The sequence below is a fragment of the Oryctolagus cuniculus genome, chromosome 10, assembly GCF_964237555.1.
Source record: "Oryctolagus cuniculus chromosome 10, mOryCun1.1, whole genome shotgun sequence".
Classification (NCBI taxonomy): domain Eukaryota; kingdom Metazoa; phylum Chordata; class Mammalia; order Lagomorpha; family Leporidae; genus Oryctolagus; species Oryctolagus cuniculus.
In genome coordinates this window covers 96,838,104-96,862,250 of record NC_091441.1, presented here as the reverse complement: position 1 = coordinate 96,862,250, position 24,147 = coordinate 96,838,104, and the positions used below count along the sequence as shown (strand labels likewise).

The 24,147-nt window shown below is 48.4% G+C and overlaps 1 protein-coding gene across 5 annotated transcripts in view; it reads right to left on the bottom strand.

Annotated features, from left to right (window-relative positions):
• The window catches only part of SFMBT1 (Scm like with four mbt domains 1), a 159,340-nt gene that overhangs the window by 18,263 nt on the left and 116,930 nt on the right, over nt 1-24,147 (bottom strand). For all 5 annotated transcript variants that reach the window (XM_051851534.2, XM_051851533.2, XM_008260804.4 and 2 more), the window contains exons 4-12: nt 21,502-21,742; nt 16,622-16,710; nt 13,256-13,502; nt 12,525-12,619; nt 12,003-12,104; nt 8,940-9,090; nt 8,162-8,244; nt 3,098-3,224; nt 1,315-1,428 (exon numbers count right to left, since the gene is read on the bottom strand). In XM_051851534.2, coding sequence (XP_051707494.1) covers nt 1,315-1,428; nt 3,098-3,224; nt 8,162-8,244; nt 8,940-9,090; nt 12,003-12,104; nt 12,525-12,619; nt 13,256-13,502; nt 16,622-16,710; nt 21,502-21,742 — 1,249 coding nt within the window. The remainder of the gene's footprint in view (nt 1-1,314; nt 1,429-3,097; nt 3,225-8,161; nt 8,245-8,939; nt 9,091-12,002; nt 12,105-12,524; nt 12,620-13,255; nt 13,503-16,621; nt 16,711-21,501; nt 21,743-24,147) is intronic.

Sequence of the window (24,147 nt, the reverse complement as noted above, 5' to 3'; positions counted from 1 at the left end):
TCTGTGTATAAACCACTATCAAAGTACTAGAAATGAGCACTTAGGTGGCTGTATATGCAGACTCAGGTCCATTTCTGGGCAAGGGTCTTTAAAAGCAGCAAAAAGAAAAAAAAAAAAAAAAGACACGTTCTCAAGGTTCCTGCATGCGTCAGTTTCTATGAATATTTTCCCCTGTGGTCTGAATGATCTGGCCCCAAACTTACGCAGACATTTAAACCCCAAATCACTTATTAATGGTACTAAGAGGGTAGAAATGTAACCCAATTACAGTGTTCAGAAGGCGGGCCTAGCGGGGGGGCGCTCTGGGCAGGCGCTGCCCTGACAGGCTCGGTGATGACAGCCTGAGGCCTGAGGCCTGAGGTGGGCCCATCCTCTGCATCTTGGCTCTCCATGTGACCTGTCCTCTGCACACACTCTTTGGCCACCCACAGCCCTCACCAGATGCCCAACCAACAGGGCTGCTCAGTCTCGGCACGAACCTTTAAAGGTTGTGAGCCACACATCTCTGCCTCCTTCCCATGCAGCGTGGCAGGTGTCTCATCTGCAGTCACCAAAAAGCCAGCCAACACAATTTTCTAAGCAAAAGTCAATTTTCAAAAGGAGCGCTGATTGACCAGCGTGCTAAGCCACTCGGGGGAAACGGCGGTCTTGACAAACAGTGTTGGGGAAAATGGACTGTCTACATGGATGAAGCTGGACCCTCACCCCACATCAGTATAAAAACAAACAAAATGAATCAAAGACCTAATGGTAAGAGTCAAAACTAGAAAACTAAAAAAAAAAAAAAAAAAAAAAAAAAAAAAAAAAAACCACAGGAGAAAATCTGCATGGCATTGGATTTGTCAGGGATTTCTTGGATATGATATCAGGAGTAGAGGCAACAAAAGAAAAGATGAATTGGACCCCAGTAAAATCTAAAACTTTTGTGCATTAAAAGGAAACTCACAAAACAGGAGAAAATACTTTGTCATGTATGAGACAAGGGATTAATATTTGGAATATGCACAGAACTCCTAAAATTCAATAATTAAAATATAAATAGGGGCCAGTGCTGTGGCATAGTGGGCAAAACCACCACATGCAACGTCAGCAGTTTCAAAGTCCTAGCTGCCCCACTTCCACTCCAGCTCCCGGCTACTGGACCTGGGAAAGCAGTGGAAGATGGACCAATTGCTTAGGTGCCTGCACCCACGTGGGAGACCAGAAGAAGCTCCTGGCTTTGGATTGGCCCAGCTCCAGCCACTGCAGCCATTTGAGGAGTGAACCAGTGGATGGAAGATATTAAAAAAACAAAAAAAAGCAACAGAGCAATACCTCGTGCTCGGCGAGGAGCACTAAGGGGGTGGCCGTTGGTTTCACACCAGCCCAGGGGGAATATATCCATGGATTCCACACTCACGATACACTCAGGAACGGGCTTCTTAGAACCTGTTTAGATTAAACATTAAAACAATCACTTTTTTCAGACCATTAACTAACCTTCAACAGCTGTTTTCCAGACAGTACAGGTCTAAGTCTCTTGAGCATATACCTTCTCCTCAGACATCACACTTCCTCAGGTGTGATAAACACCATGGAGAAAATGCAGACCACCCCTCATGCATAACCACACAGAGACCACAGCGACCCTCAGCTAGGGAACAGCAAATAAGCCCCTGAAGCCACCACAGTGCCAGGCAGAGGGCCAACACACACCACAGTCAATCTCTGAAGTGAACAGAAACCAGAAAGCAAAAGGGGTGGTTCTACATGATGAGAACCCGAGTTCTGGCCCTCTGGGAATCAGCCACAAAGTCAAGCAGGGAAATGGAGTAAGGAAATGAACTGGCAGGCTGCCCAACAGGGGTGCCTGTCCTTGACACTTGCATTAAAGGCCGACTCTGCAGATCAGGAACTGTGAGGGACCTTCTCAGGAGTCTGGGTCTTCAGTGCAGGATAAAGAAGAAAGCTGAGCCACACACAGTAATGGAGCACTGGATGCTCACACAGTGCCGTGGCCCACTAAGCTGTCCAACCAGTAAATACTACTTTAGTACAATAAGTAATTTCTACCTTACATACCTTTTGGTTCTATTGGTTTGGGAGAACAAAAATACAGCATCATCTCTCTGATAAGCTAGGTGTTAACACTCATCCTCATTTATTGTGCTCACATCAAAATATATGTTGGGGCCAGTGCTGTGCCACAGTGGGTAAAGCCACCACCCACAATGCTGGCATCCTATATGGGTGCTGATTTGAGACCCAGCTGCTGTACTTCCTATCCAGCTTCCTGCTAATGCGCCTGGGAAAGCAGGGGATGATAGCGCAAGTGCTTGGGCCCCTGTACTCATATGGGAGACTTGGAAAAAGATCCTGGCTCCTGGCTTTGGATCAGGCCAGCTCCAGCCATTGTGGACAGTTGGGGAGTGATTCAGTGGATGGAAAATCTCTATTTCTGTCTGTAACTTTGCCTTTCGAATAAATAAATAAATCTTTAAAGTATCGGGGCCAGTACTGTGGCTTAGCAGGTAAAGCCACCGCCTGCAGTGCCGGCATCCCATATGGGTGCCAGTTCAAGTCCTGGCTGCTCTACTTCCAATCCAGCTCTCTGAGATAGCCCGGGAAAGCAGTAGAAGATGGCCCAGACACTTGGGCCCCTGCAACATGTGGGAGATCTGGAGGAAGCTCCTGGCTCCTGGCTTTGGATCAGCTCAGCTCTAGCTGTTGCAGTCATTTGGGGAGTGAACCAGCAGAATGGAAGTCTGTCTGTCTCTCTTTCTGCCTCTCCTTCTCTCTCTGTGTAACTCTTTCAAATAAATAAATAAATCTTAAAAAAAAAATAAAGTATATCTATATATATACACACATACATCTATGTGCTATTTGACTTACATATTCTCTTTCAAGAAAACAGAGTTCTCTGCAATAAAGTTTTTTTTTTTTTAAATTTACATTCAATTACTAAAATTTGAAAGCGAAGAACAGGAAAATGATATTTTGCATCTTAGAATCTTGCATCTGAACAAGCCCCCGAAACTTCATGTTCAGGTTGACCAGCCACACCCAGGAGCAGTCGGGCAGTGCCCAGGAGGCCTCCAGCAACATCAGCGCTCACCCTCCAGCCGCAGCCACAGGTAGGAGCCTCGCACGGCAGCGATGGTGGCCACACACACTTCTTCAGGGAGAAGAGGGTTCACTGCCTCGAGCTTCATGTTTTCCTTAAACTCATGGTCGGAAATGGTCTAGAAAACAATAAAGCAAATCCATGTATAGGATTCACACTCAGTATTAACCCAGGTGCTCAGCTCACTGCAAAGCTGTACATTCATTTCACATTGCTCTTTCCACGAAGCCAAGGGGAAACCCCTGTCTCCCTTGGTGCGAAGGCTGGATGGTCCTGGAGGGCAGACACACTCTGTGGCATTGCCACGTGGATGAGCTCACTTTGCTTCAGTTCCTCAACCCTCAGGGAAGCTGAAAACACTTGTTTTGTTAAATCAGCGAAATAAGGTACTTGAGGCTCTGCGTGCTGAACCAAGTGGGCTCTTCCACACAACAGACTTCCTGGTTCATGCTGTCTGTGTCATGAGGAGTGCTTAGAACAAGGGGAAAGGGTCATTTAAGATAGGTTTTAGGGGCTGGTGCTGTGGCGTAGCATAAGGCCACTGCCTGCTGTGCCAGCATCCAATATGGGCGCCGGTTTGAGTCCCGGCTGCTCCACTTCTGATCCAGCTCTCTGCTAAGGCTTGGGAAAGCAGCTGAGGACGGCCCAAGTGATTGGGCCTCTGCACCTGCATGGGAGACCTGGAAGAAGCTCCTGGATCCTGGCTTTGGATGGGCCCAGCTCTGGCCGTTGTGGCCATTTGGGGAGTGAACCAGCAGACTGAAGACCTCTCTGCCTCTGCCTCTCTGTAACTCTGCTTTTCAAATAAATAAATAAATCATTTCTTTTAAAAGATAGGTTTTAGGGGGTCTGGTGCTGTGGTATGGCAGATAAAGTCATCACCTGTGGCACTGGCACCCAACATGGGCACTGATTCATGCCCTGGCTGCTCCTCTTCCCATCCAGCTCTCTGCTGTGGCCTGGGAAAGCAGTAGAGGATGGCCCAAGTGCCTGGGCCCCTGCACCCACGTGGAAGACCTGGAAGAAGCTCCAGGCTCCTGGCTTCAGATTGGCCCAGCTCTGGCCATAGCGGCCATTTGGGGAGTAAAATAGAGGATGGAAGACCTCTCTCTCTTTTTCTCTCTCTATGTAACTCTTTCAAACAGATAAATAACTCTGGAAAAAAAAAAAAAGGTTTCAAAAACTTGAACATCTGCACTGGATTATTCTCTTTTCTGACAACCAACTAAAACTAACTTTTTTATTTGCTTGTTTTAAAGATTTATGTATTTATTTTGAAAGTTACAGAGAGAAAATGAAAGAGAAAGGGAAAAAGAGAGAGAGAAGTGTCTTCCATCCACTGGTTCACTCCCAAATGGCTGCAACAGCCAGGGCTGGGCCAGCCAAAGCTGGGAACCAGGAGCTTCATCCAGGTCTCCTGTGAGGGTGATAGGACCCCAAACACTTGGGCCAACTTCTGCTACTTTTCCTAGGCCATCAGCAGGGAGCTGGATAGACATGAAGCAGCTGGGTCATGAGCCGGCACCCATCCAGGAGCCAGCACTGCAGGCAGTGACAACCTGTTACACCACAATGCTGGCCCCTATTTAAATCCTAATGACATAAACCTAATGTGATGTATATAATGAAAGAAAGCATTGCATAAGCTACAATTTTATAAGAAATTTTATTTCTTACAAGAAATTTCATAAGAAATCTAATTTCTTGTAAAACTTAGTTTTGTAAGAATAGGGTCTAGAAACTGAGTCAGCCTCTCAAAGACAGCTGACTCTGGGCTGGCAGAGGAGAAAGCCGAGAGCCAGCAGGAGCAGGCCCCGAGCAACCGGAGGTGGAAGAGAAGCAGAGCCAGAGGAACTGCTGTCTGCATCTGAGACGCACAGAGGCCAGGCCACACCTCCCCGGCCCTCTAGCCAGGACGCAGCAGAGCACAGGGGCTACTGGGCGCATGCATGCAGTGTCAGCCCCAGCCCTGGCTTCCACCCACTATGCAGAGACCTGAGAGAGACTTCGCATGGCAACGTGACAAGCCCAAGAAGAAATACGTACAGATGCAGAGTAAGGGACCCCCAACAATCGGCCGGCCACATTGCACCATGAGAGAGCTCAAGGCGGTGAGGCTCGTCCACGTGTTCAGAGTCCAGTCAACCCTTGCCTGGAGTTGCTCATTCTAAAGCAGAAGCCACGGCCAAGAATTAGCAGTCACTTAAGGACAGGAAAGCTGGAGACCAAAACAGTTAAGTAACTTGAAGTAAGCAGAGATTATGCAGAAAAAAGCTTCCCAAAGGCTGGGGGTGGTGTGGGACGGGGCGCTAATTAACATCCTCTGAGAGATTAAAAAAAAAAAAAAAACTGTTACATCCTTCAAACAAGCACAGGATGCTCCTGTAAATAGAGAACTACTCAGAAAAGAGAAGAGTTCCAGGAAATCAAAAACATGATGCCAAAGCCAAAAAATCCCAAAGACAAAATTGAGGAAAGCTTCCAAAAACACAGCAAGACTATGAAACAGACAAGACAAGACAAGACAAGCAGGAGTTTGAGCTTGAGAGCTGACATCCAAATAAAAGGAGCTCCAGGGTGGGCATCTGGCCTGGTGACAGACGCGCCTCTGACTCCAGGCAGACTCTGGGAAGGCAGTGGTGGCAGCTCAAGTAATCAGGTTCCTATCAGTCACATGGGAGACCTAGATGGAGCTCCTGGATCCAAGCTTAGGCCCAGCCCAGCCCAGTCCCAGCTGTCGAGGGCATTTCAGGAGCAAACCAATGGATGGGGGTTGTCTCTGCCTCTCAAATAAACAAACAATTTTTTTAAAAAAATCCCACGGAGAACAGAGAAAATGGAAGGAAGTCAAAGTGATTCGAGAAAATTTCCCAGCAGAGCAAGGTGTGAAAGCACCCATGAGGGGCCCAGCACAACGGATGAAAACAGGCACAAATCAAGGCTTAGCACTGCGCAGAATGGTGACAGAAAGATTCTCGAACTTTCTGGGGAGAGCAAAAGATGCAGGTGTCATCTTCAAAAGATCAAGAATAAGAGCGGCTTTCAACTTCCCAACATCAGCAGTTAGAAGACAACTCGCGGTTTAAAAATTCTGAAGCAAGATAATTTCCAACCTAAATGGCTCAATTCCATGAATCAAGTTAGAAGAGTGAACACATTTTCAAGTACGCGGTGTCTACAGAGACTCACCTTCCACACAGTCTTTCAAGAAGCTACTGAGAGACAAGCTCTGTCAAAGCACGTAAAACGAGAAGAGGTGGCCATGAGTCACACAGGACAGGGGAACGCGAGAGGGCAGTTCCTTGCGCACCGCCAAATGGTACCACCTTCATTAAACTGCAAGGCGGGGCCAACGCTGCAGTGCAACGGGTAAAGCTGCAGCCTGCGGCACCAGCAACCCATATGGGCACTAGTTCGAATCCTGGCTGCTCCACTTCCAATCCAGCTCCCTGCTAATACGTTTGGGAAAGCAGTGGAAGATGCAGTGCACACACATGGGAGACCTAGAGGAAGTTCGTGGCTCCTTGGCTCCTGCCTGGCCCAGCCCCGGCCACTGCAGCCATCTGGGGTGTGAACCAGTTGATGGAAGATCTCTCTCTCCCTCTCTGTAACTCTACCTTTCACATAAATAAATCTTAAAAAAAAAAAAAAAAAAAAAAAAAAAAAAACCTAGATGGCGAGCTTTCAGAGCGAACCCTCCAGGGAGACAGAGGAGTTTGCCATGAAGGATGTCTCTCAGGAAAACAGGAGGCATGACAGAGCTGATGTGAGGACTGCTGTCCTGAGAGGCTTTGGAAAGGTAGGGGAGAACCACAGAGGACGAAGCAAACGGTGAGTAAGGCAACCATTACTCATGGACAAACGGAACACAGAACCCTGCATGCTCAGCTGAGAACAGCATCTCAACAGCTGTGGGCAAACTCAGTTTGGATTTAACCAAAGCTTGTAACTTAACCCTAACAGGAAGAAGAGGTGGGTCAGACAGGGCAATGGAAACATGAAGAGCAGCAAGGTGGTGACAAGAGCAGGGAGTGGCGATTCCACACGGGGAGGGACAGGGTGGGGATCCCGGCTGATGCTCTGCTTTTCACTGCTGGTCGGCTCAGGAAGACATGTGTGTTATCTGATGGAATTATTTTAGAGGACCTTAAAATTTTTATTCACAATATTTCAACTTTCTAAAATATTATTATTTTTAAACATTTATTTATTTATTTGAGAGGCAGAGGCAGGGAGAGAGAGAGGTCTTCCATCTGCTGGTTCATTCCCTAGATGGTCGCAATGGCCAAAGCTGGGCACGTCAGAAGCCAGAAGCGTCTTCTGGGTCTCCCACATGGGTGCAGGGGCCCAAGCACTTGAGCCATCTTCTACTGCTATCCCAGGCCATAGCAGAGAGCTGGAGCGGAAGTGGAGCAGCTGGGATTTGAACCAGTGTCCATATGGGCTGCTGGCATTGCAGGTGGAGGCTTAACCTACTACGCCACAGTGCTGGCCCATTTAATATTATTGAAACACCAAAAATAACTATGGGGAGTGGACGTCTAGCCTAGTGGTTAGGTAGCCCACGTCTCACATCAGAGAAGAACTTGGGTTCCATTCCTGGCTCTTGCTCCTGACTCCAGCTTCCTTCTGAATGCAGACCATGGCTCAAATAACTGAGTTCCTGTCTCCCACATGGGAAATCTGGATTGTGTCCCAGGCTCCTAGCTCTGGGCCTGGCATAGTCCCAGCTGCTGCAGCATCTGAAGAGTGAACCAGTAGACTAAACCTCTCTGTCTGTCTCTGTTTCTGCTTTTCAAATACACGTTTTGAAATTACAAAATGTCACATTCATAATGATTTTTGTTAATAAGAAAAACAAAACCAATAAACCTATAAAACTAACTTAGCCACTAGCAAATTAACTTCTTCATTAACTGCATTTATTTTCCTCTGGACCACTTCGGGACAATCAGCAAGGTGTTCATCTGGGCCGAGTGAAGTGATGGGCATCAGGAGCAAGGAAGGCCCGGTGGGGCCCGTGGCACAGTGGTGGGGGCCGCGCGGGGCTCTCACCGGGGGGAAGCACCTCTGCGGAGCGGCTTCAGCACCACACTGTTTGAGGTAGTCGGCCCAGTCAAAGTCCTGGCTTGGGTAGCCTGGGTGGGGACAAAAGCACAGTGATCGCACCACACGCACCTGCCCGGGGTGCACGCATGACTGGCAGTGCTGCCAACGCGAGGCAACTCCCAGCCAGGGTCACGGCAGATGGCATGCAGGAAGTGAAGTTCTCCCCAGCAGCCTGCTGGGGAACCATCTACACACCACCAGCCAACGATGAGACTTGCTGATACACAAAACCATAAACAGTGACACTCTCCAGGTTAATTTACAAAATATTTAAAACTTCAGGCAAGCCCAACTAAGTCATAACTACGAGCCCTGATGAAAAGGTCAAAGAGTCTATTTTACGACTGTAAACACCACGCAAGTCAGCAGCTGCTTCCTAACCAGGGCCTCTGTGTCCCACTCCCCTCTGAAGAGCGCCCCCCCCCATCCTGGGGCAAGGCCCAAAGGCCCAGACACTTGGAGACGACCAGGACTGCACCCACCAGCTCCGAGTGGACGGCCTCTTCTCACAAGCCCCACCCACGCGCTGCGGTGCAGACCCCCGGTGCTCACGGAGGTGTGGGTATCAGAGCACGAGGAAGGAACACCTTCTAGAGAAGGGCCGCAGCTTGACAGACAGCTCCGGAACACGCAAGAACGCGGAGCCCGGAAGCATCAGACGGGCTGCGGCATCTGTCAGGGACGTGCCCCCCAGGGAACAGCTCAGAGCAGTAGCAGTGCACACCTGGAGGGGGGATGATGTGGACCCCATTCTTCAGACCCCACTGCACAGGGAAGATGCCGGGACTGTTGACGTGGCACACGAATGACCGCCGCACGTGCTCCTCTGGCCGCAAGTCGTCCATCTCCACCAGAAAGTACTTGTCGTCGAACACCTGCGCGTGAGCAGACAAGACACATGGCTTCGCATGCATGTACGCGCACTCTGCTTGGAGCAAACACGCCACCAGAGTTCACAGTCACACTGGACATTATCACGGCTCCTCAACTCGACGTTTGTGTAAGGAACTATTTTATTTTAAGTATTTATTTTTAAAGATTTATTTTATTGTTTTCACAGGCAGAGTTACAGAGACAGAGAGAAAGAGAAATCTTCCCTTGCTGGTTCACTCCTCAAATAGCTGCAATGGCCCAGGGCTGGGCTAGGGTAAAGCCAGGACCCTGAATTCCATCCAAATCTCCCATGTGGATGGAAGGGGCACAGGGACTTGGGCCATCTTCTGCTGCTTTTCCCAGGTGCCTTAGCAGGGAGCTGCATGCGAAGTGGAGCTGCTGGGACTTGAACCAGCACTGATATGGGAAGCCAGTGTCCCAGGCAGCAGCTTAACCCACTGTACAACAATGCCAGCCTGAGGCATTATTTTCATTCCATGCTTTTCATCATGGGCATTTGGTACAGCAGCTTCTGTAGCTGCTTGGGATGCCACATCCCATATGAGAGTGCCTGATTCAAAGCACAGCCACTCTGCTTTTGATCCAGCTTCCTGCTCGTGTGCAACCAGTGGATGCTGACTCAACTACCTCGTCCCTGCCACATGGGAGACCCAGATGGGAGTCCCAAACTCCTGGCTAATTTTATCAACTGCATTTCACAGATTCAAACCCAAGGAGCTCCAAACAGAATTTAGTTTAAGCTTAGTAGAGTCAACTATACCAGTTTAAGGGTACTTCAACACATTCAAGCAAAATGGGTTTAAAAGATAAGTTTAGGGACCAGGGTTGCAGTGCAGCAGGTTAAGCCCTGGCCTGCAATGCTGGTGTCACATATTGGAGTAACAGTTTGAGTTCCAATTCCTCTGCTTCCAATTCAGCTTCCTACTAATGTGCCTGGGAAGGCAGAGGTAAAATGGCCCAAGTACTTGGGCACCTGCTATCCCTGAGAGAGACCAGCATGGAGTCTCTGGCTCCTGGATTCAGCTAGGATCAGCCCCAGCTCCTGTAGCCATTTGAGGTGTGAAGCAGTAGGTGGAGGATCTCACACGTGTGCTCTCGCTCTTACTCTCACTTTTCCTATCACTCTGCCATTCAAATAAATAAATCTCCTTTTTAAAAAACTTTTGGTGAAAAAAAACTGAGATGCATACATACATTTTCTCATAATAAGCATTTTTAATGAACTGGCTAAAGATCCTGCATATGTATAATTTCAAGATTTTAAAAATAATCAATTAAAATTATTTCAGGGACAGAGAGAAAGAGAGCTCCCACCCTCTGGTTTAACATCCAGATACTTGCAACAGCCAGGACTAGGCCAAGCCACAGACACTTGGATCTCCCACATGAGTGGCAGGGACTCAATCACCTGAGGCATCACTTGATCCTCCCAGGGTGCACACCTGCAGGACGCCATGACTCAAACCCAGGCACACCAACAGGATGCAGGCAGCCCTACCAGCAGCTTAACCACCAGGCCAAATGCCCACCCCTGAGCTCAACAATTTTTAGAACCAAAATAAACTTATCTTTTAATTCTATTTTCCATGAACTTGAAAGATGCTGGTATGTTAGTTTTTCAGGTCCTAACCTAGTTTCTCTTCCTTAAAAAGAAGAGTTTATCAGACTGATGCTATGGCACAGCGGGTTAAGCCGTCACCTGCAATGCCAGCATCTCATACGGGTGCCAGTTTGAGTCCCAGCTGTTCTACTTCCTATCCAGCTCTCAGCTCATGCACCTGGCAAAGCAGCAGAAGACAACCCCAGTGCCTGGGACCCTGCAACTCATGTGAGAGACTTGGATAAAGCTCCAAGCTCCTGGCTTCAGCCTGACCCTGCCCTGGCTGTTGCAGCCATGAACCAGCAGATGTAAGATATGGCTATTTCTCCCCACCCCCCACCCCCTCCCCCGCTTCCTCTCCCTCCTTCTCTTTTCCTCTCTCGTAATCTTCCACTCTCTTGCTATAACTCTGCCTTTCAAAGAGTGAAATAACTGTTTAAGAAGAAGAAGAGTTTACGAACCTCCCACAGTTCTCCAGACTCCAGATGGGGCCTTCAGACCCGACCTGCAGGGTCAGATGCCCTCTGCTCAGAGAATAATCTCCCACAACAAGGAAAACTTAAATCTCAACAGGTCACATGATGCAGCATTCAAATGACTATTCCTGTAGTCTTGTTCCATTCTGGGTTCCACTTTCAGAAAATGGGTTTCTCTCCCTTGGCTGTAGTTAATGATTAACTGTACCCTGCTAACCTGTTCAGTTCTTGCAGTTACTCAGAACAAGAGTCTGACTTTTGTCAGTCTCCCAAAGACTGGACTGCACAGCTGGAGCCCCCTACTTCCAGATCTTATGGCACTAACTGCCCCCTCCCCATGCACCCCCTCTTTCCATCAAGCCTGCACCCAGCTGGACACCAACAACACTGCCGTACATCACAGACCCCGTGGTCCCTGCATAGCGGTGGCACATGTCTCTCTCTTTGTTAAGAAGCCACCTGTGACGTCCTCACTCCAGACCAGAGTGCCTGGGTTAGAGTCCCAGCTCTGCTCCCAATTCCTGCCTCCTGGAAAGCAGCTGGGGTGGCTCAGGTTCTTGGGTGACTGTCACCCACATAGGAGACTGGAACTGAGTTCCTGGCACCTGCTTCAGCCTGTCTTACTGCTGGCTGTTGCAGGCATTTGGGAAGTGAACCAGTGGATGGGGTACATGTCTGTCTCCCTTTCAAATAAAGTAAATAAAACTTCTTAAAACTCTCTCTAGTCATAAACATTAGGCCTTCCCTAAAGCATGTACCGATTTTCCAAACCAGTCACCCAGACAGGGATCCTACCAACATTGTGGCTGCATTTTACCTTAACAACGGTCGCAGGAGAGATCCCAAAAGGAGACGAAGGGTCCACAGCTTCCAATTTCATATTTACAGAGAATGTATGAACGTCAATAATTGGTTTGTCCTGAAATACAAACACCAAAAGAGAATAAAAATAATTTTTGTATTACTTTTACACTCACACATGGCTGAGTCCTCCTGTAAGTACTCAAAGCACTGGCGCCGCCCAGCTGCTGGCAAGCCCTGTAACTCCTCCCCCTGGAAGCACAGGACAGCGAATGCGGTCCTGCTATTCTGCACTCGGAACAGGAACTGATTTTACCTAAACTCATTTTATAGCAGGACCACAAGAGCGGAAAAGAAAAGATCCAGACAGCTTTGAGAGAAGTGGAGAAGAAAGCCTGGCGCTGTTCACAGAAGGCCAGGGCGGCCGCGACTCCAGCCCTGCACTCTCCCAACTCCACGGGGCTCTGTGTGCACCCCACATCCCCACAGTGCTCTGCTCGGCCGCTAAGACCCATCCTCACATGCTTCCACTGTCTACCTTAAACAGGTATGATGGCAGTGGCTCTTCTTCCTCCTCTTTCACTTTGGCCAAAATATCTCGCCATTCATCTTCATTTTTCAGATGTCTGATGGCTTTGGTGAGGCAAGAAGACAAACTTCAGATGAACAGAAACCTAAGCACCCCCATAAGCATATTCCCCACAGTCAGCTATTTCCATGGGGACCAGGACAGGCTCAAGCCTTCCTCTTCCGCCACATTCCCCCTCAGAGCTCGGCCTGCCCCGCTCAAGGCCCGGACAGTCAAGTTGTGTGGAAACAGCGACAAGATGTTCCCAGGACGGCCATGGGACGCCCACCGTCCCCACACGCCATGTGGGCACGTCGCCATGAACACAAACTCCTTTACACAGAGACTTGCTTCAGTGTTCCTAGTATTTCTTTCCAATCAGCAACTGGCTGTGAACCCGAGTTGCCACACATACCTATCCGATGCTGCCCAGAGGATTCTGACTTTATTTTGGTAAGAGGTCAGCAGAGGTTGGGCCAAAATCTTTGAGGTATATCAATATGTGTGGGAAATTATAGAAGCAATAAAATTAAAGGGAAAACAGGAGCTTAATTTAACAACTCCACATACACTTTTTGCAATGTACTACGTGAACGAACAGAAGCTTTCAGAATACAGAGCACAGCGCCCTTCTCAGCCCCACAGCTGTTAATGACGATACAGCGCTGCTCTGCAGGTACCAGCAAAGCATCACTCTTCACCTGATGGGGGCTGCAGCTCATAGCCCTGCTGAGCGGCCCAGCCAACGTGATGAAGGAAGGGGTCCAGGTAATACAGCCAGTGTTCAAAATCGCCAGAACCCTCCAGCCCCTCGTAGCGCAGCCTCAGCCTGCCCCCAATGTTCTCCGCCACAGTCACGATCCAGGTGCTGAGAGAGTCGCGGAAAGCCTGGCACTCCAGCCGGGACCCGGGGGCAATGAGATCTAGCGGGTTCCTGCCATTACGGAGCTGGGGTCAAACAGCAAAATGGAGAATTAAGATAAACATAATATTTTTTAAAGTCAAGTCCTAAATAATCTCAAACCAGCCTAGTTCTAAATGACCTCAAACTAACCTACCCAAAGCCAATGACACCACTATATTCCTAAAGCTGTACCTATGAAATTTGTATTCATTAAATAAAAGCTTTCTAAAAACGAATAATAATTTAAAAAAGCCAATTACACTGAATTATCTCCTATTATACAATCTTCTAATAGCATTATTTATAAGTGACATTAAGATATTTATCTTACAGAAAATCTACCTTTACCTAACGCAATAAAATTATTCTAACAGCTTTTTATCACCAGGACTATTTTAGCTCCATTTAGTAAGAAACTTCAAAATATCATCATTACTTTATCTCTGATTATAAAAGTAAATACAATCAACCATACAGAAAAAAATCAAACATGACAAAAGTCAGAGTTCCCCACATCCCCCGTGTAACAAAGAATCACAAAAACTCCACGGAGCAGGCTCTTTTCCTGCCAAGTCTACATGCTCCACCAGTCTGTCCCTCTGCTTCTCGCCCGTTTTTTTTGAAAACTGTATACTGTTTTTCACTTGATACATCATCATTATCATAGCACTCTTTCTATTACGGCTGATATAAATGTTCCTTGTCTTGTAAACTGTTTCATGGTATCCTAGTGGAAATGGGAAATAATTTATCCACCTACCTACTACTAGCATTTCAGTTTTTCTGTTTTTTTTTTTTTTTTTTTTTTTTTTTACTCATTTCACAACAATGTTCTAATGAGCACAGTAAGAACTTCAGATTACACTGAAGGAAACTTTGTACTCTCACTGTCTGGGTAGATATTAAAAACCACAACACAGAATGAAAAAACAGTCACTCCACAGTTATCACTTAATCGTTTCTCATTATTCAACCTGATGTGTTTTCCAGCAGGGGCTGTGCTGCGACACTTACAGAATCAGACACAAAAAGAACACATGAGAGGCCGGCGCCGCGGCTCACTTGGCTAATCCTCTGCCTTGTGGCGCCGGCACACCGGGTTCTAGTCCCGGTTGGGGCGCCGGATTCTGTCCCGGTTGCTCCTCTTCCAGGCCAGCTCTCTGCTGTGGCCAGGGAGTGCAGTGGAGGATGGCCCACATCCTTCGGCCCTGCACCCCATGGGAGACCAGGATAAGTACCTGGCTCCTGCCATCGGATCAGCGCGGTGCGCCGGCCGCAGCACGCCAGCAGCGGCGGCCATTGGAGGGTGAACCAATGGCAAAGGAAGACCTTTCTCTCTGTCTCTCTCTCTCACTGTCCACTCTGCCTGTCAAAAAAAAAAAAAAAAAAAAAAAAAAAAGCACATGAGACAAATGGAGGCACACATCCTGGCTGCAGGTACCACAGCAGAGGTACTGCAGAGCGGAGCACCCAGTAACTTGTTCCGGAGCTTGTCCATTCATGCTAGACTGAGTGTGGGGCATGTTCCAGGCCCCAGGCCCCAGCCAGGCCTTACAATAAGAGGGGCCGGCACCGTGGCGAAGCGGGTAAAGCCGCCGCCTGCAGTGCCAGCATCCCATATGGGCGCTGGTTCGAGTCTTGGCTGCTCCACTTTCAATCCAGCTCTCTGCTAAGGCTTGGGAAAGCAGCTGAAGATGGCCCAAGTGATTGGGCCTCTGCACCTGCATGGGAGACCTGGAAGAAGCTCCTGGATCCTGGCTTTGGATGGGCCCAGCTCTGGCCGTTGCGGCCAATTGCGTAGTGAACCAGCGGATGGAAGACCTCTCTCTCTGCCTCTCCTTGTCTCTCTGTGTAACTCTGACTTTGATATAAATAATAAAATAAAATTAAAAAAAAAAGAAAGAAAAAGAACAGCTTGAAACAGACTGATTAAAATCACCAATCAATACTTACAAAGGAATGTGAATGGATCACAGAATTAAATGTAAGAGCTAAAACCATGAAGCCCTTAGAAGAAAATATAAGAGCTACTCCATCTTACCCTAGGTTAAGCAAAGCCTTCTTTTATATAATATCAAAAACACAAGCAACAAAAGAAAAAAAGATAAATTGAACTACATAAAAATAAAAAAAATTTATGCTACAAATGATAAAAAAGACAACCCATAGAATGGGAAGAAATATTTGCAAATCATAAATCTCATCTGTAATTATATCCAAAAAGCATAAATAACTCTTAAAATTCAAAATAAAAAGACAGTCCAACTTCACAATGGCTAAAGCAGGACCGGCACTGGGGCCCTCTTTATGCAGGCTTCTCCTATCAGAGTGCCGGTCTGTAGCTTCCAAGCCAGCTCCCTGTTCATATGCCTGGGAAAACACTGGATGATGGCCCAAGGATCTGCCAAGTGGGAGACTTAGATGGAGTTCCTGGCTCCAGCCTGGAACCACCCTGGCCACTGCAGCCATCTGGGCAATGAACCAGCTGGTGGATGACTGGTCAATCTCTGCGTCACTCTGCCTTTCCAGTAAAGAACAAACCTTTTTAACAACAGGTAAAAGTGTATCTCCCAAAAATACACATGAATGGCCAAAAAGCACATAAAAAGATGCCCACCATCATTAGCTATTAGGAAAATTCAAATCAGAATGAGGCATCACTTTGCACCCACTAGGACAGCGACGACCAGAAAGAGGACAAGCACTGGCAAGTATGCAGAGAAATGGGAACATTCACAGACCACATCTCACGAACAGCACAAAGTCTGCTACTGATATGAAAGAAAGTCACAAGAAATAATACAGAAATGTTGAAACCAGTAAATCCATTTCACAAAACCAAGACGTCCATATTCACTAACGAGCTCAAAAGCTGCACAAACCTCACAGGACTGCTGTGAGCAGGGCAGGTCCCATGACTTCTGAGCAAAAGCTCTCGAGTCAGCCGGGCTGAGCTCAGTTCCAGAGGGAAAGCCCCCAATGGCCTCAATTTCCAGACGGAAAACCGTCAGGCACCGAGCAAACGCAGGGCAAGTCCACCCCTCCCCAGCGCCTGTGCCTGCATCTCTGACAATAATGCTCATGTGCTTCTGAGTGGGCAATCAGCAGGCGCCCTCAGACCCCTCGGGGAGTACACCGGCGTCCACAGGGAAACACTACTCACGCCGTCCAGCAGAGGTGCAGGAGGGCTGCGCGCCCCCACCAGGGTCTGCCGCAGGAACTCGGCCCAGTCCGACACTTTGTCCCTGATGCCTGCGCCGGGGAGGGAATAAATGACAAATTAGGACAACGCCAGTCGCGGGCCCCAGAGAAACCAGGCAGCAGCAATGCTGCGGAGGCGCATTCACCATGTGAGGATCTGAGAGCCCCAGGTATTGCTGCCCTGAGAGCCTGAAAAGATCAAACAAAATAAAAACACCCTTCTCTATGTTCTAGTTAGTTTATTAAGAGTTGTGTACAAAAAAAAAAAAAAAAAAAGTCCAAATCTGTATCAGTATAATTTTATCCAAGAGGTCCTTAATTTCCTTTCTTTTAATACAAATTTTAAAACATGCTTAAAAAGTAGAGACAATCATGTAATGAATACAGCGTCAGCCATAGCCACCTCAGGGTCCATCTGGTCCGCCCAGCCCTGGAGATGACAAACTACAACCTATAGGCTCAACCTGGCTGATGCTGCTGTAACACCCTCTGTGTGGTCAGGCAGCTTCAACAGGGACCACAGGACACTCACCTGCTGGGCCCTGGCTGATCATCCGCTAGCTTGGGCCTGTACCCACACCCCCCACCCCTACCCCATCAAGGGCCACCTGGGGCCAATCCCAGTTACCGTAGTGTTTTAGCCATGTGTATGTCGGTGTATTTCTAAAAGAACATTAATTTTCTACATACCCATAAAAACATCATGCCTTAAAAGAAATTCCTTAATATCAAATATTCGGTCTATATTCAAACTTCCTCAATGGTCTCATGAATGGTTTTTTCAATGTTTGATCAAATCAGGATCCCCAGATAAGACCTACCACATTGCAAATGGTTAATAACAACTCCCAAACTTCTTTTACTTTACAGGGTCCTTCTCCTCTCCTTTCCCCTCCCCCAACTCTCTTCTACAGCGTATTTGAGATGCTCTTTTTCTCTTATAAAGGTTGGCAGAGCCTGGTTTCATGGGTTGGCTGCTTGTGGTAACTAGTTGTTCCATGTATTTTCTGTAAGTCAGTATGCAGAACCAGAGGTCTGATTAAATCCAGTAAGTACATCTTCTGTCTCCTGGCTCACTTCCCAGATGGCCACAAGTCAGGGCTGAGCCAGGCCAGAGTCAGGAGCTTCTCCTTGGTCTCCTACGTGAGTGGCAGGGCCCCAAGCTCCTGGGCCATCCTCTGCTGCTTTCCTGGGCCATTAGCAGGGAGCCGGATCAGAAGTGGAGCAGCTGGGGTACAAACTGGTGCCCATATGGGATGCCGGTGCTGCAGGTGGCAGGTTTGCCCGCTATACCACAAACCATCCTCCAAATTCAGATTTGACCATTTCTGGAGCGGTGGGGAGGACACAAATGCTTCCCCATGGAGTTCTGCCTTCCATTAGGGGGCAGAGAGGGCTAGGTGTCTCTCCCTGTGGCATTAGCACATTACAGTGGTCACTACAGACATGCACTGATTCATCAGAGGTTCAAAATGGTAATTCCATCATTGTTGTTGCTTTTTTTTTTTTTCAAAGATTTATTTATTTATTTGAAAGAGTTACAGAGAGAGGGACAGGCAGAGACAAAAGCTTTTCCATCTGCTGGTTCATTCCCCAGATGGCCCCTATGGTCAGGGCTGAGCCAGGCCAAAGCCAGAAGCCAAGAGCTTCACTTGGCAGGGCCCCGAACACTTGGGTCATCTTCCACTGCTCTTCCCAGGCCACTAGCAGGGAGCTGGATAGGAAGTGCAGCAACATGGACACAAACTAGCATCCACCTGGGATCCTGGCATTTAAGGTGGCAGCTTTACCTGCTACAGTGCCAGCCCCTGTTTCTTCTTTTACTAACTGAAATACTTCTATAGAGGAAAATCTGTCTTCATCAACTACTTGATTACTCTGAAGTAGAGTTTACAAGCAAAAGGCATGATATATGCTTCATTCTCTATTCACGCCTCACATTTAACAGCCGTGAACATAATCAGAGGCAGATGAATGGCGCAGTGGGTAAGACACTGCTCGGGATGCTTGCATCTCGTATCAGAGTGCCCGGGGTTCAAGCCTCAGCCCCACTCCAATGTCAGCTTCCTGCTAATGAGGCAGCTGGTGATGGCTCAAATAATGGGGCTCCCACCGCACATATGAAAGACCCAGAGTGAGTTTCTGGCTCTTGGCTTCCATCAGCTCCAGACCTTATGGTGCAGACATCTGGGGAGTGAACCAGTAGATGTAAAGTAAATAAAGTACTTAGACCGTTATAACAAACAAACTAGGGACACGCAAACATCCATTTCTGACTGCAGCAGGGCTCTCCCGGCTGGACAGGACATCAGTCACTGGTCACTGGCACTGCTAGCTGGTCACCGACATGACGAGATGTTCTGCCCCAGTCCAGGAATGTTACTTTCCAAGGAGTCCCAATTCATTTCAGTAAAAAGTATTCAGACAGCAGAACTGGGGTGCTGAGGTGCTCACTGCTACTGGGTTAGCGTTTTGACACCTTTGCCTTGTCTAGAACAATGTATTTCTTTTGCTGCTCTCCTTTTCCAAGAGGTAAATCACATCAGGATACTTCCAATACAGACTTGAAAGCATTCTTACTTGGGCTCATCTAAGTTACACTTCCTTTCTATCATGCTAAAATCCTACTTCCATTCACACCCTGTGGATGGACTCGAGGGTACCTGCTTCCTCTCCACCTCAGAACGCTCAGATGGCTATAAAGCACCCACCACATCCTGTAACACTTTCCAATCTGATCTCCACCTTGCCCAGGTACACACACTGAGACTTCAGTTTCTCTTCTATTTGTGTTTGTCTATATATCTTTGCCCATCCTTTTATTTATATTTATTTATTTACTTATTTATTTTTTGACAGGCAGAGTTAGACAGTGAGAGAGAGAGAGACAGACAGAAAGGTCTTCCTTCCGTTGGTTCAGCCCCCAAATGGCTGCCACGGCCAGCACGCTGCGCCGGCGCCGATCCAAAGCCAGGAGCCAGGTGCTTCCTCCTGGTCTCCCATGGGGTGCAGGGCCCAAGCACTTGGGCCATCCTCCACTGCACTCCCGGGCCACAGCAGAGAGCTGGACTGGAAGAGGAGCAACTGGGACAGAAACCGGCGCTCCAACCGGGACTAGAACCCAGAGTGCCAGCGCCGCAGGCGGAGGATTAGCCTAGTGAGCCGTGGCGCTGGCCTTTTTAAGTCCCCTATGATCTCCCTGTTTAAGTATGTGTCCTGTACATGAGATAGAAACAGCTCTGCTGTGTAAGGGAACATGAATTTTCTTTTAAATATCTATTTATTTATTTATTTATTTGAGAGGCAGAGTTACAGACAGAGAGGGAGAAACAGACAGGCGTTCCATCCTCTGGTTCACTCTCCAAATGGCTGCAATGGCTGCAGCTGGAATGATCCAAAGCCTGGAGCTTCTTCGGGGTCTCCCACACGGGTGCAGGGACCCAAGCATTTGAGTCATCTTCCATGGCTTTCTCAGGCCATTAGCAGGGATCTGGTTTGGAAGTGAAGCAACTGGGACTCAAACTGGCACCCATAGAGGGATGCCAGTGCCGCAGGTGGAAGTTCAGCCTACTACACCACAGTGCCAGCGCCCTGCTGTTTTTAATTTTCAATAGAAGAGTAAATCCATTATTAACATTGCTGACTGATATCATCAGTAAGTATGGCCTCAATTCTGTCCTGCTGATAAATCATTTGTGTGCCTGCAGTCTTTGACTATGGGACCTATCCTATTCACACACTTTTAAATCTATCTTTTGCATTTAGAAAGGTTTTTATCTGCTACTTGGCCTGGCTTAGCCCCAGTTGCTGTGGACATTTGGGGAGTGAATCAGTGGACAGATGCGCTCTCTCTGTCCCTCTGCATTTCAAATAATTAATTTTTTAAGGTCGACACCAAGAAAGACAATAAGGGGTAGGCGTTTGGCACAGAGCTAAGATGCTGCTTAGAACACCTGCACCCTGCTTTGTAGTGCCTGGGTTCACGTCACAGCTCCGCTCCTGATCCCAGCTTCCTGCTGATGTGCACCTGGGAGGCAGCAGGGCACGATTCAAATGCTTGGGTCCCTGCCACCACATGGGACAGAGATTGAGTTTCTGGTTCCCAGCGTTGGCTTGACCCAGGCCTAAATGTTGCAGTCATTTGGAGAGTGAACCAGGACATGGTAGATACCCCTCTGCCTGTCTCTCTGTCTCTGCTCTTGTCAAGTAAATAAAAATATTTTTTAATTATAAAGAGAAAGATTAAGAAAACTAAAGAGACATGACAACTAAAGGCAATGTGACCCTAGACTGGACCCTGGGCCAGCAGAAGAAGTGGGCAAAGGAACAGCACTGGGAGAACTGGTTAGACCTTCCAAACTCTCAGTCATGGAAAACCAAGGCAGCCCGAGACACCGTCTCAGACAGGGGCCGGCATGAAAACTGAATGCCAACATACTGCAGTGCCGGCATCACATATGGGCACTGGTTCAAGTCCCAGCCACTCCACTTCCAATCCAGCTCTCTGTTATGGCCTGGGAAAGCAGTAGAAGATAGCACAAGTCCTGATGGCCCCCTCATAGGAGCTCCTGGCTTCTGGCTTTGGATTGGTGCAGCTCCGACCACTGCTGCCAACTGGGGAGGGAACCAGTGCATGAAAGATCTCTGTCTCTCCTTCTGTCTGTAATTCTGCCTCTCAAGTAAATAAATAAATCTTTAAAAAAAAAAGAAGATGGAGAAGAAAACAGCAGGAGAGCAATGCATGCGTTATTCCCTATTTAATGTCTTCAAACTCACCCTGAGGAAGCTGGGTAAGCCTGTGACAGGGCCCACCCTGTGCCTGCTTCACAAGAACCTCATTACCTTCCGGGGCTTCCAGGGTCTTCTTGTTCTGCTCACACCAGCCGATGGGGTAGAGGCCAGCCTTCCTGATGTCGCACCAGAAGTCGGCGCGCCGGTCCTCGCCATAGCCGTCGTAGCGCAGCAGCAGCAGCTGCTCACAGGTCGTGATGACGGTGGCCACCCAGTAGGCCTCCGGCTCCGTCCGCACAGCCACCTCCAGCTTCATCCCCGGGGCAAAGCCGTTCTGCAAGCGTGTGTCCACCTGAGGAGAGGCAACAAGCGGCTGGCGGGGGCACCTCTCTGCTCCGCGGTCTTTTTTAAGACTTCTAATTCTGAACTGCTAAGCGCCACAAAATGCCATCGAGACAAAAACCCGGGAAACTCCAATTCTAGCTCCCAGGAGTGAAACGGAATGGAGCAATGGCAAAGCCGCACTGCTCCAGCAGGTGCTGCGGCAGCGCCGGGCTTTTGCCCAAGCACTGCTCCTCGGTGGCAGAAAAGGCTTCCTATCAAGTACACGGCTACCTAGACGGTCACCACTCCAATAGCCCCCAGCACACTGATTCCAAGAGCGACTTGCAGATCCATCAGCAGGGAACCCGTGGCGCCTGGGAAGGGAAAGTGGGGGAAGAAGCTGCAGAGACGCCTGTTAGCGGACCCCAGCTCTCCTCACTACCCAGCTCCCCCTGGCCGCCCTTGGGTGACCACGGGCGCTAGGCCGGTTTCCTCTCTCAGAAAGTGTCCTCAGATGAAAACTGAGGGGTCAGCGATCCTGCAAGACCTCGTGTGTACACGAGCCTGAGGAAGTCAGGGCACTGTGAGTGACGAGGGACTCGGACCAGTCCTACATGGATGCTGCAAACGCAAGGGCAACTACAGAAGTCAGTTTCAGAATGCAGCACAGCTCCCTGCGGCAATGTGCTGGCCGCAGACGGCAGAGGGCGGGTCTGCGTAAGCCGGCTTAGCCAGGGGTACAGAACGTGGCGCAGGGGCTGCTGGGGGCTGGAGGCACGGGGAAGCTGTTACTTAACGGCCCAGTTCCTGTGAGCAAGGACGAACACTCTGCCCACGCCTGCTGAGTGCCACTGCTACAACTCAGAAGGCACGAGGATGGTCAACTTCACAGGTATCTTACCAAAGCGAGCTTTTCAAAGACTTAGTGATCACTAAGGGGTTTCAATGTGCACTTCCTTAAACGCAGTCTATCTACAGATATGCGGCCACTTCACGTGCTATATAAAGTTCTCAGAACCAATTCTCTTCCCACTCTTTGTGTTATTATAGTTGTAAGCACACGATGTATTTCCATTATTTTTGCTTCCAACATACTTCTAGGGATACTGAAATTAAGAAAAGTTGAATTTTCTACCTACTTACATCTTCACTGTTTCCCATAACTTTTTTTTTTTTAACTTTTTATTTCTTTATGTAGATCTAACTTCCTAACTTACACCAAATTCCTTTGGCCTTAAGAGCTTCCTTTAAAAAAAAAAAAAAAGATTGATTTATTCATTTGAAAGAGTTACAGAGAGAGAAGAGATGCAGAGAGAGAGAGAAGTCTTCCATCCACTGGTTCACTCCCCAACTGGACACAATGGCCAGAGCTGGGCCAATCCAAAGCCAGGAGCCAGGAGCTTCCTCCAGGTCTCTCACATGGGAGCAGGGGCCCAAGGACTTGAGCCATCTTCTACTGCTTTCCTAGGCCACAGCAGAGAGCTGGATCAGAAGGGGAGTAGCTGGGACTCGAACTGGTGCCCACATGAGATGCCAGAACTGCAGGCTTTACCCTCTACACCACAGCACCGGCCCCAGAGCTTTCTTTCATGTTCTTGTAGTGCAGGTCTCCTGGTAATGACTTTTCTAAAGTTTTGTTTGTTTGTTTGTTTATGTGAGAGGCAGAGAGACAGGGTTCCTATCTACTTATCTACTCCCCAAATACCCACAGTGCACCCTGGGTGAGGCCACAGCCAGGACCCAGGACTCACTCCAGGTCTCCCCCGTGGGTGGCAGAGGCCCAGTCACTGAAGTCATCACCACTGCCCCCTAGGGTCTGCCTAAGCAGGAAGTTGGCAGCAGGGGCCAGAGCTGGGCACTGAACCCAGGCATCCCAACTTGAGACACAGCTGTCTTAAACAGCATCTTAACCATTAGGCCAAAAGCGGTGGCAGAATTTTCTTTTCACTTTACTGGGAAAAAAATTATTTCTTCTTCACTTTTGGATGGAAATTGTTGCTGGGGATAGAATTCTGGGTTGATGGGCTTTCTTTCTTTGACTGCTTTGAACATCTTACTCCACTGTCTCCTAGGTGGCCTAGTTCCTGAAAAGGATTTGCTGTAATGCTTATCTTCATTCCTCTGCCCACCACCCACATCACCCTGCTTTCCACCTCTGGTTTTTCGTTTCCTTCTTTCTGTTTCCATCTCTGCTGATACCCCCTTTCTGTTGCAGCATGTTCTCTAACTCTTCTGCCAGGGTTATGAATGTACTAATCGCAATTATGTGGAACCCCAAGGGTTCCAACATCTACGTCACAGGAGCCTGGTTCTGTTGACTGCTTTGTTTCTTGACCTATCTTTCTCTGTCTTCTTAAAGTGGCACACCTGTAGCTGGTTGAAAGTCAGTCATGGGGGCTGGTGATATGGTATAGTGGGTAAAGCCGCCACCTG